At 40.8% G+C, this 18,034-nt stretch overlaps 1 protein-coding gene and 1 pseudogene across 1 annotated transcript in view; one reads left to right on the forward strand and one right to left on the reverse strand.

The window, feature by feature from the left end:
• The window catches only part of GCH1 (GTP cyclohydrolase 1), a 50,805-nt gene that overhangs the window by 2,814 nt on the left and 29,957 nt on the right, over positions 1-18,034 (reverse strand). Inside the window, exons 3-5 of the mRNA XM_032251121.1 lie at positions 13,631-13,686; positions 2,031-2,062; positions 729-813 (exon numbers count right to left, since the gene is read on the reverse strand). Of these exons, the coding sequence (XP_032107012.1) occupies positions 729-813; positions 2,031-2,062; positions 13,631-13,686 (173 nt within the window). The remainder of the gene's footprint in view (positions 1-728; positions 814-2,030; positions 2,063-13,630; positions 13,687-18,034) is intronic.
• LOC116532200 lies at positions 13,166-13,258 on the forward strand (annotated as a pseudogene).

Raw genomic sequence — 18,034 nt, forward strand, 5'->3', positions numbered from 1 at the left:
AAAAAAAAAAAAAAAAAAAAAAAAAAAAAAAGAAATGTCTTCAGTTGCCCTTCGTACCAACTCTTGGCTCTATTTATTAAATGTGTAACAAAATATTAGAAAAACTCGGCTTGGAGCAACAGAGAGCTAGAGAAGAAATCAAGAGAAGATATAAAAATGGCTATTGGGGCTGGGCACAGTGGCTCACACCTGTAATCTCACTATCTGGGGGGCTGAGGCAGGCAGATCACTTGAGATTAGGAGTTTGAGATCAGCCTGGCCAACATGGTGAAATCCCATCTCTATTAAAAATACAAAATTAGCTGGGTATGGTGGCACATGCCAGTAATCCCAGCTACTTGGGAGGCTGAGGCAGGAGAATCACTTCAACCCAGGGGGCAGAGGTTGCAGTGAGCCAAGATCATATCACTGCACTCCAGCCTGGGTGACAGAGCAAGATCCTGTCTTTAACATTTTTAAAAATGGCTATTGGCTGTACAAATCTCTACAGTTGTGCTTATAACGCCCTATGCTTCCACAAACCCAACTCTACCCTCGAAAAAATACTCCCAAACTCTGTTCCTACAACAGCAACACAGTAAATGAAAGTAGTAAAACAGTTTTAGGCTCAGGGATAAAATCTACAGTTAACATGTCAGTTGTGTGGCATCACCTGGTGCTAGAAACTAAGTTGTAAGATCATTTCTGGTGCACCATTATGATGTTACTAAAGGCAGATGCAGACTTACGTGGCTTCAACCACTACCCCGACTCCAGCAGGCCGCAAGGCTTCTGTGATTGCTACAGCAATTTGTTTCGTAAGGCGCTCCTGAACTGTGGATGTGACAAGGAGCTCGGTTTGAGAGTGTGACACAAACAGCTGGAAGCTTTTTCTGTCTCTAGAACATTTGAAATCTTAAAAAGTAGACTTCTGTGAGATTTAAGAGCCAAGACACACCAGCTTTTACCAATCTGCTTTGTCTGTTGACTGGGCCACGGGAGGCCTGGATTCAATTCCCTTACCTGAAGTATAGGACTAAAGAGATTCCCGCATCACTGGGGGAGGGGATTAGAATCACAGCTATTTCATACCTGTGCAGTAAGACCAACACAGTACTGGTTATCAAGCACCTCCACGAAGGTAAAGTAGTACAGCAAATAAATAGCTTGCAGCAGGGTTAACAAAGGGGCTGCATCTGATTATTGAGTTGTACTTAGAGCAGTGTTGAAAACAAACAATTTAACATAAATAATATAGTTCCTGTCCTGAATAAAATGACTTGGCTTTTAATTCATACAAGAGTGTTCACTGCAGCACTGCATCTCCTTGAAAACTGATGAAACCCCAATGTCTATCAGAATGAGTACAGGCTACATCAAGACATGGCATATACAGTAGAATTCTAAGCAGCCACCAAAATGAATGAGACAGTTACATGGATATGGTAAAAATGTTTAAGATTTGTTAAATGAAAAAAAGCAGGAAAAAAAGGCCGATTATGTATAAAATGAGCACATTTTTGTTTAAACATAATCCAAATAAACTGATTTGAAAATGTAGGTATATGCATGAAAATGTGAAGAAATGTGCAAATACAACAGTGATTTCTTCTGGAGGCTTGAAATTTTATATTCCTATGAGGTTTTGTAGTTTTATAAGTCATACTTACTATATTTGTAATAGAACAAAAAATACTTTCTGTGTAGGAAAAATATTTTCTATAGCCAGGCGCAGTGGCTCATGCCTGTAACCCCCGCACTTTGGGAGGCCAAGGTGGGCAGATCACCTGAGGTCGGAAGTTCAAGACCATCCTGACCAACATGGTGAAATCCTGTCTCTACTGAAAATACAAAAACTAGCCAGGCATGGTGGTGCAAGCTAGTAATCCCAACTACTTGGGAGTGGGAGGAAGGAGAATTACTTGAACCCAGGAGACCGACGCTGCAGTGAGCTGAGATTGCACCACTGCACTCCAGCCTGGGTGGCAGAGCAAGACTCTGTCTCAAAAAGAAAAAAATGTTTTCTGTATATAAAGATTTTTAAAACTTACCTTGTAGTCTTCTACTATAGATTTCCACAATCCTAGAAAAGAAAGAATTGTTTTAGTTAATCATAATCATTTGAAGTAAAATTGATAAGGCTTCCTCATAGGACAAAAAGGACACTGTTGAAGCGACAGTGGGGTGCAGGAGGGGATAAAGCTTATGGGATGATGACAGAAGGATACAAGGACCACAGGGAGATGTAGTCTAAAGAAGATGTGATAGTTAATACTGAGTGTCAACTTGATTGGATTGAAGGATGCAAAGTACTGATCCTAGGTGTGTCTGTGAGGGTGTTGTCAAAGGAGATTAACATTTGAGTCAGTGGGCTGGGGGAGGCAGACCCACCCTTAATCTGGTGGGTGCAATCTAATCAGCTGTTAGCAAATATAAAGCAGGCAGAAATACATGAAAAAGCAAGACTGGCCTAGCCTCCCAGCCTACATCTTTTTCCCATGCTGGACGCTTCCTCCTCTCAAACATCGGACTCCAAGTTCTTTGGTTTTGAAACTCAGCACCTGAAGTTCTAATCCAGAAAAAGACATTACCAACTTTAAAATCAATGGCATCTCCTACCTATATAACTAATCACGGGAAAAACTATCAAAGTAGCAAATACAGAAATTTGATCTAATTTTCATTGCAGTGCTGCAATGGACACTCTTGTAGGAATTAAAAGCCAAGTCATTTTATTCAGGACAATAACTATATTATTTAAGTTAACTGTTGGTTTTCAACATTGCTCTAAGTACAACTCAATAATCAGATGCAGCCCCTTTGTTAATCCTGTTGCAAGAGTCTAAGAGAAGTAGAATTTTAGTTTTGAAACTTTCCTTGCCCTTCGAGCTTACAGACAGCCTATTGTGGGACCCTGTGAGATCATGTAAGTTAATACTTAATAAACTCAAATAATAGGATATATATATCCTATTAGTTCTGTCCCTCTGGGGAACCCTATTACAGGAGACCACCAACCACTACAGAGTGGTGCTTCCTGATGTCCCCAGAAAAAGAATTAATGAGTCTCCAAGTGTGACGTTCACGTAGGAGAAACAGAGATGAGTAACAAAATTTTAAAGCACCAAATCATCAATTTTAGATCATGTCTCAAGTGTTCTGATTAATCATATGGTTTTATCAGAGCTTAAAATTCAAGTTAAAAATAAAAAGTCTGTTTGTTAATTAATAGCACATCATGGTCAACTACTATAGCAACTAAACCTATTAGGGCAATCAGATTAGAACTGATTAGACTTCTTCAGACAACTCTTCATAAGATAGGTTTATATAAACACTTAATATGATTAACCCCCAAGAAATAAAAGCCTCCTGATCTTAGCTCATGTCACAATCTGTCAAGTGATGAATTTTCCCCTTTGAACATCTTTCATTCTATTTATGAAATGTAAAGATGGCCAGATGACTTACCCACTTGAAGATGACTATTCATGCTGAGGACCTTTTAATTCATGGCCTTTTGGTCATGAATTAAGACTCAATTTATGGTTCACCTCCCTGTGAGACATTTCATGACTCTTCACTCAACTACAATTCTCAGAACTGATGACTTACTCCTTTATACCCATTACAGCCAAAAAAGTCAGTAACAGGTCCGCCACCCTGTTTACCACTCAGCCCAGAGTTCGCTGAAGGCAGGAGCCATCCTAGCTCTCCATCGTGCCCCCAGCAGTAGGCATACAGTATTGAAGGAATATATTAATAACTATATTCTATTTGTATTTTGAACAAAACCTGAGAAGGAAATGGGTTTTAATTTCCTAGATAGGAGGTATGTCATACTTCTTACTAGGTCAAATCTCTGTATATGTTACTACTGATAGTTTTTCCGGTGATTAGTTTTATATAGTGCCACTCATTTTGAAGTTCTCAAATTCACCGTTTCTTTTTCTGGAGTAGAACTAAAGGTGCCACACTTGATAGCAATGCTAACACTGGGCACCCATGTTTTGCCCTCACTTCAATAGGAATTCCTCTAGGATTTCGCTATCACCCACAGTGCCTGCCTGCTTCTGGCAGACAGCTACTCTCATGCCAGGAGGAACATTCATGCAGATTTTTACTGAGTGCCTACTATGTGATTATGTGGTGAACATGCTCCCTGTGCTCTGAGAGCTTATAATTTCTAAACCCTAGTTTATTAGTTTTCTTTTTCAAGCAAGGAGCAGATGTGAAACCTAACACATCTTTTCAGCATTTCACGTAGCTTCCCTAGATTTAAAAAAAAAAAAAAAAAATCTTTATTTTGCTGTCACTCATGAAAGATCATTTGTTGAGATGTATTTTTTTGAGAAAGGAATTCTAGTTTGACACTGATATTTATCCTCCCTTCAGTATTGTTGTTGGCAAACCAATTCAGTGTAATTGCTGTTGCCTTGTAGGTAATCAATACCTTTTTCTGTGGCTGCTTTTATATAAGCTTATATTTTATAAGTATACTCTGTAACTTACTATGTTTTATCCACATGGGGATTTAATTTGACTTATTTGGAATTTATTAGGCTTTCTGAAGACTGATATTTTGCATGTGTTCTGGAAACTTTTTCAGCCATTAGCTTCTCTAACACTGCATCTGGCACACTGCTTCTGTTATCTCCAGGAATTTCAATTAAGAGCATATTATACCCTCCCAGTCTCCCATGTTTCTTAAATTTTCATTCATATTTTCCACCTGTCTTTGTGTTGTATTCAGCACAATTTCTTCAGACCTTTCTTCCCATTCACTGCACTTCATCTATGCCTAATCTATTTAATGAGTATAATGGACTTCAGTTTCATTTTTTAATTTCTAAAAGTTATATTTCACCCTCTTCCCAATCTGCCTGTCTAATTTTACAAGTTTCTTATTCCTTTGTCAATTTTTTTTTTTTTTTTTTTTTGGAGACTGGGTCTCGCTCCATCACCCAGGCTGGAGTGCAGTGGTGTGATCTCAACTCACTGCAACCTCCTGGGTTCAAGCAATTCTCTGCCTCAGCCTCCTAAGTACCTGGGATTACAGGCGTCCACCACTACACCCAGCTAATTTTTGTATTTTTAGTAGAGACGTGGTTTCACCATGTTGGCCAGGTTGGTCTTGAACTTCTGACCTTGTGATCCACCCATCTTGGACTCCAAAAGTGTTGGGATTACAGGCGTGAGCCACTGTGCCTGGCCTCCTTTGTCAAGTTTTTTATATGCATAGTTAAGTCCTTTTTTTTTTCTCCTGAGACAAAGTCTTGCTCTTGTCACCCAGGCTGGAGTGCAATGGCACAATCTCACCTTATTGCAACCTCTGCCTCCCGGATTCAAGCAATTCTGACTCAGCCTCCGAAGTAGCTGGGATTACAGGTGCCCACCACCACGCCGAGCTAATTTTTGTATTTTTAACAGAGATGGAGTTTCATCATGTTGGCCAGGCTGGTCTCAAACTACTGCCTGTCTCAGCCTCCCGAAGTGCTGAGATTACAGACGTGAGCCACCGTTCCTGACCTATTTTTTAATATATAGTAAGTCCTTGCTTAAAGTTGACAGGTTTTTGGAATCTGTGACTTTACTAAAACACTGGTAACAGCCAGGCACAAGGACTCAAGCCTGTAATCCCAACACTTTAGGAGGCCGAAGCGAGGGGATCACGAGGTCAGGAGATAGATACCATACTGGCTAACATGGTGAAACCCCGTCTTTACTAAAAATACAAAAAAATTAGGTGGGTATGGTAGTATGCACCTGTAGTCCCAGCTACTTGGGAGGCTGAGGCAGGAAAATCGCTTGAACCTGGGAGGCAAAGGTTGCAGTGAGCCAAGATCGCACCAGTGCACTAAAGCATGGACGACAGAGTGAGACTTTGTCTCAAAATAAAACCAAAAAACTGCCGGGCGCGGTGGCTCAAGCCTGTAATCCCAGCACTTTGGGAGGCTGAGGCGGGTGGATCACAAGGTCAAGAGATCGAGACCATCCTGGTCAACACGGTGAAACCCCGTCTCTACTAAAAATACAAAAAATTAGCTGGGCATGGTGGTGCGTGCCTGTAATCCCAGCAACTCAGGAGGCTGAGGCAGGAGAATTGCCTGAACCCAGGAGGCGGAGGTTGTGGTGAGCCGAGCTCGCGCCATTGCACTCCAGCCTGGGTAACAAGAGCGAAACTCCGTCTCAAAAAAAAAAAAAAAAAAAAAAAAAAAAAAAAAACCAAAAAACTGACAACAAAACCAATTTTACCCTAGGCTAACTGATATAATAATATGAGTTAAGCTCCTACAGCATATTTCTGGTCACAAAAACATCAACAAACTTCTAAGTAACACTAAAACACTTCCAATATTAAACACTGGAATAAATCTGAGCAGTACATACATTAAAGTAAGATTAACTGAAAGAAGATATTGATTTTCCCAATTATTCCAGTTCAGGGTCTCAGGAGGCTGGAGCTTTTCCCAGCAGTTGAGGGTACAAGGCAGGAACTGATCCTGGACAGGACACCATCCCATCACAGGGCACATACATCCACCCACACTCACCCAGACTGGGACCATAGAGATGCGCCAAATCACCTAACGTCTGGAGCACCTGGAGAAAACCTGCAGATGTGGCAGAAAACATGCAAACTCCACACAGACAGTGGGTCCCAGCTAGGAATTTTTCTCAATTATAATGAAATGACATTGAATAAAATATCATTCCATGACTGCTATGCCACTTTGCCTAAAGTCATTTCACTTCAACTTGCAGTCTCCAAGAACCCATTGATGACGTAAAGTGAGGACTTAAAGTACTTGTTTTATATCCTATATCTGATAGCTGTAGTATCTGCCGTCTTTCAATTGTGTTCGTCTGACTTGACTCACGGTGGCTTATTTATGCTCCTTGGAACTTCATCTTTGGGTATCCTTTGAAGCCTGGATAAAAGTGCATCAGAGAACATGCACTTGTTTCTGCTAGCTGCTTGCAAGGCAACCTCTATGGGATAGATTGATTGATTGATCGATCGATTGACAGTTTTTGCTCTTGTTGCCCAGACTGGAGTGCAGTGGCGCAATTTCAGTTCACTGCAACGTCTGCCTCCCAGGTTCAAGTGATTTTCCTGCCTCAGCCTCCCAAGTAGCTGGGACTACAGGTATGTGCCATCATGCCCAGCTAAGTTTTGTATTTTTAGTAGAGATGGGTTTTCCCCAAGCTGGTCAGGCTGGTCTTGAACTCCTGATCTCAGATGATCCACCCACCTTGGCTCCCAAAGTGCTGGAATTATAGGCGTTAGCCACTGCACCAAGCCTTATGGGGTCGTTTGAAACTAAATTACTGCATTTGATTTTTTGAAGGCCACACAGGTAGTTCTGACACTGACCCCAAACTTTATCACTGTGTCTATGAGTTCTTTTTACTTTTTCCTGCTCTTCGTAGAATAATGCTAATAGGTAAGTATCTTCCTTGATCTGGAATGGGAATAGGGAGGACAGAATCCAGACTCTGGTTTTAGTGTAATTCCAGTGGATTCTCACTACAATTGCCTCATGCTTCCCCCAAAGTGTAAAATGTACCTATGCATTATATCTTGATATGCTGTGCCAAGAGAGATATTATTACAATCTAATTCATCAAACTCAGCATCAGTAGTTGTCAATTTTAATCTAAATCATTCTTATATTCTTGGACTAAACATCCCTTGGCCATACTTTTATGACTGGCCTGACATTTTAGAATTCTTACAACTACATTCATCAGTGAGATTCGCCTATCATTTTTTTTAATGCTAGGCTTATCAGGCTTTGTTATCAGGAATAGGCAGTTTCATCAAATTAATTGACTCTTCACAGGTTTTTCTATGCTTTTGAATTATACACATGCACAATTAGTAGTTACTTGAAAGCTTGAAAGAATACTTATAAAACTGACTGGGTACAGGCCCTTTCCTCCAAAACATTAATCTGACCTTTTCTAACGGTTATTAATGTATGCAGGTTTTCAAATTCTTGGTCCATTCCTTTCTCTAGCCATCTTTCTAAAAAACTTATTCATCAAGATGTAAAGATTTTTAAAGCATTTTTAGTTACATATCCTCTCATTCCTAAATATCAGACTCACCAGCAACCTATGATACAAGATTTTCAACTTTTAGATTTGTAATTTCTATTCTTTGGGGTTTTTCTAAATTATTCTAAATAAGGAGTTTAAATTTTATCTGAAAAGCTGTGAGGAGCTACCAAAGGAGCAGCATGATTCAATCCACACTTTAGAAAGAACATCCCAGCAGCTCATGAGGGCAGACTGAAGAACCCTTAGAGATGAGAGGCAAGGAGGAAGCTGGAGCTTAACATTCCCTCCAGGAAGAAGATAAGAATGGCCCAGCAAAGTGAGGCAGCAGGGAGGGCAGGAAGGAAGGAAGTGGGGTTGCTGCGCCTGCCAGGCAGTGAGCACACACAGCAGTGGAGGGGTTCTGCCTCACTCTTCACCCCAAAATACATTCCAGATGGAGCAAAGATTTAAATGTAATAATGTGGCCATACAAGCACCAAAAAAAAAAAAAAAAATTGTAACTACAGAAAAGTTATAAACTTATTTATGGAAATATAATACTAAAAAGCAAAATCAAAAGACAGATGACAATCTGGGAAGCATTGTCTGTAGCAACTGATCTGACTACTTTCGTAATCAGAGCCTGTGCAAACCAAGAATAAAAAGACAAGCAACTCAGTGGAAAAAGTAACACTGGAGCTAAGAACAGGATGTTTTTGAATAAACTCAACCTCGCTCTATTAAGGAAATGCAAATTGAAATAGATACCATTTTTTACTTATCAGTGTGGCAAAGATTTAAAATGATGAAAATCAGTGTTGGCAAAAGTGTGGAGAAACATACACCACCCTTATCTATGTATCTATTTATTAGAGTATAAACTGGCATGGTCTCTTTGGAGAGCAATGATAATAAAATTTCAGCTTTACCCATCAAGTTCCATACTAGCAATTTTACTTCAGATAGATTCAAAGCATGCAAAGATAATATATTAAAATGTGTTCACAAAGGCACCTTTTTACTTTTTGGCAAGTCTCAAACTGCAAACTACTTATCTACAGCAAACACTGGTTAAATGAGTTTACTAACCAATCAAAGAAATGTCAGGTAGCTATGAAAATAAACTTGGAATTTTTGGACTAAAAGATGTCCAAAGAACTTCAAGGTATTTTAACTTTTAAAAAAGCTGGCCAGGGCTGGGTGCGGTGGCTCACACCTGTAATCCCAGCACTTTGGGAGATTACAGCGGGCAGATCACCTGAGGTCAGGAGTTCAAGACCAGCATGGCCAACATGGTGAAACTCTGTCTCTACTAAATATACAAAACTCAGCCGGGCATGGTGGCATATGCCTGTAATCCCAGCTACTCGGGAGGCTGAGGCGGGAGAAACACTTGAACCCTGGAGGTGGAGGTTGCAGTGAGCCTAGATAGTGCCACTGCACTCCAGCCTGGGCAACAGAGCAAGACCCTGTCTCCAAAAATAAAATAAAATAAAATTTTTAAAAAGCTGGCCAGGCACAGAGACTCATGCCTATAATCTCAGCAATTTGGGAGGCTGAGGCAGATGGATCACTTGAGACCAGGAGTTTGAGGCCAGCATGGCCAACATGGCAAAACCCCGTCTCTACTAAAATAAAAAAATTAGCCAGGCATGGTGGCTGTAATCCCAGCTAGTGTGGAGGCTGAAGCAGGAAAATCATTTGAACCCAGGAGGCAAAGGTTGCAGTGAGCTGAGATCGAGCCACTGTACTCCAGCCTGGGCGACAGAGTGAGACTCCAGCTCAAAAAAATAAAATTTCAAAAAAACCAAGTTGTAGTATAGAATATAAGGTATGATCTTATATTTGTTTGCATATTTTCCAGTGAAAGAAATCTCCAGTTCTAACTCTGGGGAATGAAAAAGGAAAGAAAAGTTTTTACTTTATTCACTCATTTGTATTTAAGTGGTATGTTGCTTTTATAATCAAAAAAGAAAGAGGAAAAAAAAGACTACTCCCTCTGTAATCTAATACCCACTTTACCTTTCTCCCTCATCTAACTCTTACTTCCATCAGTCCACCTGGTTTCCATCCACTGGAACAGGCCTTGTTCCTTCCCTCTGATTGGTCTTTGCTCATGCATTAACTATACCTAGAGGAACTTCTCCCCCATTTAGAATTCTGCTCACCCCTCCACCTCCAGGTCTCCTCAGCCCTGCCAGGCCACAGCCATTGTTCTCATCTGAATGAGAATTGAAGCTACAGCAGGCATTTCCATGGCACCTGCAGTCTTGGCCTATGCACTCTCCTTGAGGGTGGCTGCCATGTCCTGCCTCCACAGTAGCTGGCACAGTCCTCCTTCACAGTAGGTGTTCACCCAACAGGTCAAAATTCAAGAATTCATACATTCACTCAATTTTTTTTTTTTTTTTTTTTTGTGAGAGAGTCTTGCCCTGTCACCCAGGCTGAGGTAGAGTGGCAAAATCTCAGCCCACTGCAACCTCCACCTCCCAGGTTCAAGCAATTCTCCTGTCTCAGCCTCCCAAGTAGCCAGGATTACAGGTGCCCAACACCATGCAGGGCTAATTTTTGTAGTTTTGGTAGAGACGGAGTTTCACCGAGTTGGCCAGACTGGTCTCAAACTCCTGACCTCAAGTGATCTGCCCACCTTGGCCTCCCCAGGCGCTGGGATTACATGCATGAGCCACTGCGCCCAGCTGAGACTCAATTATTTCTAAGGGAAGAAAATGAATACATGTTTAATGGCTTTTCAGCACAAAAGAAAGTTCTATTCAAACTAAGTTTATTCTAGAATTCTAGTAGCGTTGAACCAGATCAACTCACTTCTGGCATTTTCTTGTTACTTAAGGCTTTACTGCTTGATATTTGACTTCACTGGCACTGAAAGGTCATTCATTTAAAGGCAAGCATATAACAAACTTCACATACAAGATTAAAATGAGCAAAGTTTTGCTAAGACATTCAGCTTTTATTCCTCTTCATTCCCTAAATATTCTTACTTCTTATAAGGAATAAGCAGTTGGATAAAATCTTAGTCTTCTTTTCTGTTTAACAGACCCTTTATTCCATTTTTTTGCTAACTATCTGAAAGCAACTTACACTTGGTTCTTTGGCTTAGTGTTCCATTTTATTCTTAAATTTTAATCCTATTCGTTTAAGGGACAAATCCCCATGCTAATAATCAACTCCTTTGTATTGTTTCATAAAAGCTTAATTATTTGAGATCTTTTCCTTTCACTTGGAAAGGAAATAACTAATATTATTTCCTTCTACCACCAGATTGCCATTTATTGTATGATCTCACTGAATCACTCTAGAGTCCATTTCCCAAAAAGTGTTAATCATGATCAACAGCTGGTCTTCCAGAAAAGGCTGTTACATTAAGACCAAGGCCTAATGTGATCTGCCAAGCTGTTTTACAGTATAAAAACTATCCACTACACCTTTCACATATGGACAGTCTGTTATAGGCGTCAGGAGTGCTGGAATTTCTATATGGGCAATGTATAGGGTTGGCAATCTTGCTGGAAGGGAGGGTCCCAGGGGACTGGGCCTACAGCTACGTTTGCATAGTAAGCATGCTGATTTCATTTACACTGTATATTATAAAACGGTAAGAATAACCAATTTTAGTAAAGATGCTTTTACTCACAGTTGATATGAAAATGGCTTAATTCATTATTAGCTGAAAGTAAGTTACTGGGAAGGGAGTTGTTAATAAAAAGTATAGTAAGATTAATTACTCCCCATCACTACCAATACACTTTTTCTCAGCAACTTTTTGGCACTGCCACCAGGGACAGATCACATGCAAGCAGCCAGAATGTTTCCGGATTTGTGCTAAGAGCCTTATTCCAGTGAAGCAATTACAGCTATGATATAATAATCTTTCATGGTGCCAAGCAGCCCTGTCTAATAGCAAAATAGCTGAGCAGAAATGAAGTCAGAAACTGGGGAAGTTAAATTTGTCTCCTCTACCGTCTTTCTCATTGATTCCCAGAGGAAATGAATGAGAAAGTGGAAGTGAAAACAAAGTAAAAGGAACAACTGTCGAGGGCAGCTGTCAGATTGCTGGGGTACTTTTTACAGATTTCAACAAAGAACTGAGAAATATGAGGACCAGCATTTCACAACTGTGTTAAATCCCAGGGTCTTCGCAAGGAAACAGGAACACATCAGAGCCACAGCACAGTCAGCTGGTCACAGAAACTCATTTATTCCTTTTCTTTTCTTTTTTATTTTTTTTGAGTAGGGTCTCACTCCATCACCCAGGCTGGAGTGCAGTGGTGTGATCTCAGCTCACTGCAATTTCTGCCTCCCAGGTTCAAGAATTCTCCTGCCTCAGCCTCCTGAATAGCTAGGATTACCGGTGTGTACTACTGCACCGCGCTGATTTTTGTATATTTAGTAGAGATGGGGTTTCACCATGTTGGCCAAGCTGGTCTCAAACTCCTAACTTCAAGTGATCCACCTGCCTCAGCCACCCAAAATGCTAGGATTATAGGCGTAAAAGATGGCGCCCAGCTGACACTCACTTATTTCCATAGTGATAGGCTCATATAACCTCAAAGACTCGTTTATTTCCATTGTGATATGGTCATATAAACTCAAATTTAGCTTGATTATTTTTGAATAATAGAAGCACTTTACCCCACCCCTTCATCTTGTTCTCAACTTACTCCCTCTCTCTACACACACCTCCCAGTATTTCCTCCATCACCTAAAATTCACTAACTTTATACAAAGAAAATATTGGTGGCTGAGGCCTACCAGTGATATATAAACACAAACCCCCCCATGTTGACTTCCAGTTAGACACAGATGAACATGCATGTACATCTCCTCTCCTAAAACCCAAATAAAAATGGCAGTAAAGGAATTTTTTAAGGGATGAACCCACAGGATAAAGAACAGAAAAGAAGACTGTAGCAGGAAAGAAAGAAATGAGAGCAAGGAGAGTGAACACTGTATCAGAACAAGGGCGAGCAAAGCCAAGGCAGGCACAGTCTTGTGTTTGCAGGAACAAAGAACCTAAACATGAATCGACAGGCCTGCGGGACCCCTGAGATATGCCTGGAGGCATCCAGTGCAGAGGAAGGCAGGGCTGAGGCTGGGGATCCCACAGGGAAGTCTGAAAGCAGGGTTGCATGAAAGGAAAGAAGGTGAGCACTCCCCTTGACAAGGATAGTAGAGCCCTCAGGCAAGGCACCACAGCTACCCTGCCCAACTTCCTCCCCAACCCCTCACTGTTAGCTAAACCCCCTTAAAGAATATGACTGGACTGAAGGGAAACTCAGGACCTCTCCAGTCAGAGAAGGCTCTGCAGAGAAAAGAGGTGGGCTGAGACTTCCAGGATGTATGTATCAGTGGAAGAAGAGGTGAGAAGTGGAAGAGGGAGCAGGCAATAGGGGATGAGAAGGAAGGGGCATCTGTGTTTCAGGCCCTCTGAGTCTGTGCCTCTGCAACTAGAAACTTTTAAGTTGCAATGTGACTTCCAAATTAGATCCATACTGGTAAAGAGAGAAAGCCTAATGAGACAGATTCTTAGCAGACAAGGGCAGGTCCTATAAACCTGTATTCTTATTCACTGCACAGTCACACTTACCTCGCAAGTTTGCTGAGGCCAAGAACTTGCTTGTTAGGAAGATAGCCAATATGGACCTTCAGAGAAGAGATGGAAATCATGAGCTGAGTGAAAATACAGTGCCTTCTCTGTGACAAAATAAGGAAATAGAAAGATTATAGTATACTTATATATAATTTATCATGACAGTGTATTACCTTGAAAACATCTGGAACTGTTAAGACTTAGAAAATGAAACACTTATATACATATTTTTAAAATGACATAAATGCAGTAAAAGAAAAACATGCAAGAATGAGTCCATTAATCAAATAACAAACTTAAAGTACAGCTGTCCATCGGTAATGCAGGGGATTGGTTCCAGGACTCCCGTGTATACCAAAATCCTACATACTCAATTCCTGCAGTCAGCCCTGCAGAACCTGCATATATGAAAAGTTAGCCCTCCATCTACACAGGTTTTGTATCCTGTACAGTTTTTGATCAGTGTTTGGTTGGAAAAAAAAAAAAGCCATGTCTAAGTGGACCCATGCAGTTCAAATTCATGTTGTTCCCAAGAGTCATCTGCATGGCCCTGATACTTGCCTGTGAAGTTAAACTCTTGACACAAATCTGAAGGTCTCTTCTTTATGGAGGAGAAATGTTCTCAAGAAAAGGCAAATGATCTCATTGCAACATTAAAATGTATACAGGAAAACCTTGTTTAAATGGCAGAAATGGTAAACCTAAGTATTGTCATTCCACACATCACAGCAACCTTAAGACCCCACCACGAAGCCCTGCACCACAGAAGGAGAGTCTCCATGCCATTTTATGCTTGGCCTCCTGGTTTCTAAGCTGCTAGAGAGCACCATCTTCCTAAGAGCACAAAAAGGACACCTCTACCACCATGGCTTGGTAAGAACCTGTACCTTAAGAACCAAGTTTTATAGAACCTAATATACAGCCAGGCCATTTCCGTCATCTTAAATGGCACCAATTAATATCAAATATAAAGGTTACCTCTTTTTGAGCCAAATACTAAGTATGAAAAACATTACTTCTCTAAAAGACTAATAGAATAAATGGTCACTTGCAGGCAATCAATTAACTGAATATAAAATTAGAGACTCATCACTTCTTGACCTTTTGGCTAACAGCATGTGTAAAATTAAGAGACTCAACAGCATCATGGTTTGCCAACACTGTTTCTTTGTTTACTTACTATTTACATAATTGATCTAGTAGTACTTAGTGATTTTTCCCCCATCGATTAGCACTATGCTTTAGGAATTGGAGAATTCCACCTCATTGCCTTCCTCGTTGGCAGGAGGAAAAAGTAAAACAGCACCTGAACATTGGGTATTTCAAATAAAAATTAGAGAGTTAAAACTTTCCCATGAACCAAGGTCTTCTATACTGTCTAAAATTTCTAACTTTCTATGCAGAAGTAGAATTTTGCTTATTGTTTATACTGTTTTTGGTCTTCCTTAAGATCCTAGGTCATTTAAATGTTCATTTTACAAAATTACTAAATAGGCCAGCCCTGTAACTCATGCCTGTAATCTCAATACTTTGGGAGGCCAAGGCGGTGGATTGCCTGAAGTAAGGAGTTCAAGACCAGCCCAGCCAAAATGGTGAAACCCCATCTGTACTAAAAATACAAAAATTGGCCAGGCATTGTGGCGGGTGCCTGTAATCTCAGCTACTCGGGAAGCTGAGGCAGGAGAATCGATTGAACCTGGGAGGTGGAGGCTGCAGTGAGTCGAGATTGTGCCACTGAACTCTAGCCTGGGCAATGAGAGCAAAACTCTGTCTCAAAAAAAAAAAAAAAAAAAAAACACCCACTAAATGATATATTTTTAAAACAAAGGTAGCAAAAACACAAACACTGAGGAAGTCATAGCAGAAATTAACAGGATATAATGCTGACAGGCTGAGTACAGAATCAGTGCCTTAGATTGGGCTCCAGCCAAGCCACTAACTCTCTATCCTCTTGAACAAGCCTAATTTACTTTCTGAGTCTAACTTGCTCAGTAATAGATACTCTTTTAAAGATTTCTTCATTATCAATTCTGGGATTACCAGATACTGCATGCCTCCTGGTGTGATGTATCTGGGTTTTCTGATTGTTTTGTTTTCTCTTCTTTTTTTTTTTGATGCAGAGTCTTGCTCTGTCACCCAGGCTGGAGTGCAGTGGCGCAATCTCTGCTCATTCAAACCTCCGCCTCCCAGGTTCAAGCCCTTCTCCTGCTTCAGCCTCCCAAGTAGCTGGGACTGTGGATGCATGCCACCAGGCAGAGCTAATTTTTTATATTTTTAATAGAAATGGGGTTTCAACATGTTAACCAGGATGGTCTTGATCTCCTGACCTCGTGATCCGCCCACCTTGGCCTCTGAAAGTGCTGGGATTACAGGCATGAGCCACTGTGCCCAGTCCGCTTTTCTTTTTAGAGACAAGGTCTTGTTCTGTCACCCAGGTTGGGGTACAGTGGCATGATCATAGCTCACTGTACCCTCAAACTCCTGAGCTCAAGCAATCTTCCTGCCTCAGACTCCCAAAAAGTATAGGACTACAGGTATGCACCACCACGCTCAGCTAATTTAAAAAAAATTTTTTTTTTCTTTTGTAGTAGATACAGAGTCTCACTATGTTGCCCAGGCTGATCTCAAACTATTGATCTGAAGCTAACTTCCCACCTTGACTTCCCTAGTCCCTAGGATTACAAGCATAAGCCACCTCACCTGGCCCTGATATGATGTAATATGAAGTCCTCAGCACCCCTATGAAGTACTACACTTTTTTTTTTTTTTTTTTTTTTTTGAGACAGGGTTTCACTCTCTTGCCCAGGCTGGAGTACAGTGGTGTGATCTCGGCTCACTGCAGCCTCGATCTCCTGGGTTCCACAGATTCTCCAACCTCAGCCTCCCGAGTAACTTAGATGACAGGTGCGTGCCACCATGTTAGCTACTTTCTGCTTTTTTTTTTGGTAGAGACACGGTTTCACCATGTCGCCTAGGCTGGTTTCGAACTCCTGAGTTCAAAGCAATCCATCCGCCCCCACTTTGGCCTCCCAAAGTGCTGGGATTCATTACCAGCTTGAGCCACCGTACTCAGCCCTTATGTATTACTTTTTATCAGAAATGTTTAGCCCTAGTTTTATGAAACTTTAGATCTGATCTAGTTTATAGGAAATCCAGAAGCTGAAGGGAAAAAATCCAGAAGACGAGACACTATACATAATAGCTGGCCTAGTCTCTTTTCAATAGAGAATGTTACAGGTGGGAGCACTATTTTAGAAGAGACTTAAGAGGTATAACCAAATGCAATATAAATACAAATCAATTGACTCTCCACTGGATTCCTGTTTAAAGAAACCAAGATTAAACATTTGAGACAACTGGAGAAATATAAATATGAGTTAGTTACTAGGTGCTATTTAAGAATTATTGTTGCCGGGCGCGGTGGCTCAAGCCTGTAATCCCAGCACTGTGGGAGGCCGAGGCGGGTGGATCACGAGGTCAAGAGATCGAGACCATCCTGGTCAACATGGTGAAACCCCGTCTCTACTAAAAATACAAAAAATCGGCTGGGCCTGGTGGCGCGTGCCTGTAATCCCAGCTAGTCAGGAGGCTGAGGCAGGAGAATTGCCTGAACCCAGGAGGCGGAGGTTGCGGTGAGCCGAGATTGCGCCATTGCACTCCAGCCTGGGTAACAAGAGCAAAACTCCGTATCAAAAAAAAAAAAAAAAAAAAGAATTATTGTTGATTTTGTTTGTGATAGTGCTACTGTGGATAAGTATGAAAATATTTTAAAGGTATATTAATTGCTAGTATGGGTATTTTAGAGATGCATATTAATAATTAGTGATAAAGAATTATGCTGTCTGTAACATATTTTATATTCTTTAATATACTGAGGGAGTTAGTTATTACAAACTTACTGGATGTCATAATCAAACTAGGGTTATGTTTCTTAAAAAAAAAAAAAAATTTTTTTTTAATCTTCTAGGCTGGCTAGGTGTGGTGGCTCATGCTTGTAATCCCAGCACTTTGGGAAGCCAAGATGGATAGATCATTTGAAGTCAGGAGTTTACGACTAGCCTGGCCAACATGGTGAAACCCAGTCTCAACTAAAAATACAAAAAACTAGCTGGGCATGGTGGTTTGCACCTGTAATCCCAGCTACACCAGAGGCTGAGGCACAAGAATCACTTGACCCAGGATGTGGAGGTTGCAGTGAGCTCATATTGTGCCACTGCACTCCAGCCTGGGCAACAGAGCAAGATTCTGTCTCAAAAATAAAAATTAAATTAAAAAAATAATTTTTAAAAATCTTTTAGAGAAAAATACTAGAAGGAATCTCAAATTTGCTTCAAAATACTTCAGTGGGGACCTCTATATAACAAGATTGGTTCTGTACTGATAACTGTTGAAGCTACTTGA

The sequence above is a fragment of the Sapajus apella genome, unplaced genomic scaffold (assembly GCF_009761245.1).
Source record: "Sapajus apella isolate SASKATOON/1434 unplaced genomic scaffold, GSC_monkey_1.0 scaffold74, whole genome shotgun sequence".
Lineage (NCBI taxonomy): Eukaryota > Metazoa > Chordata > Mammalia > Primates > Cebidae > Sapajus > Sapajus apella.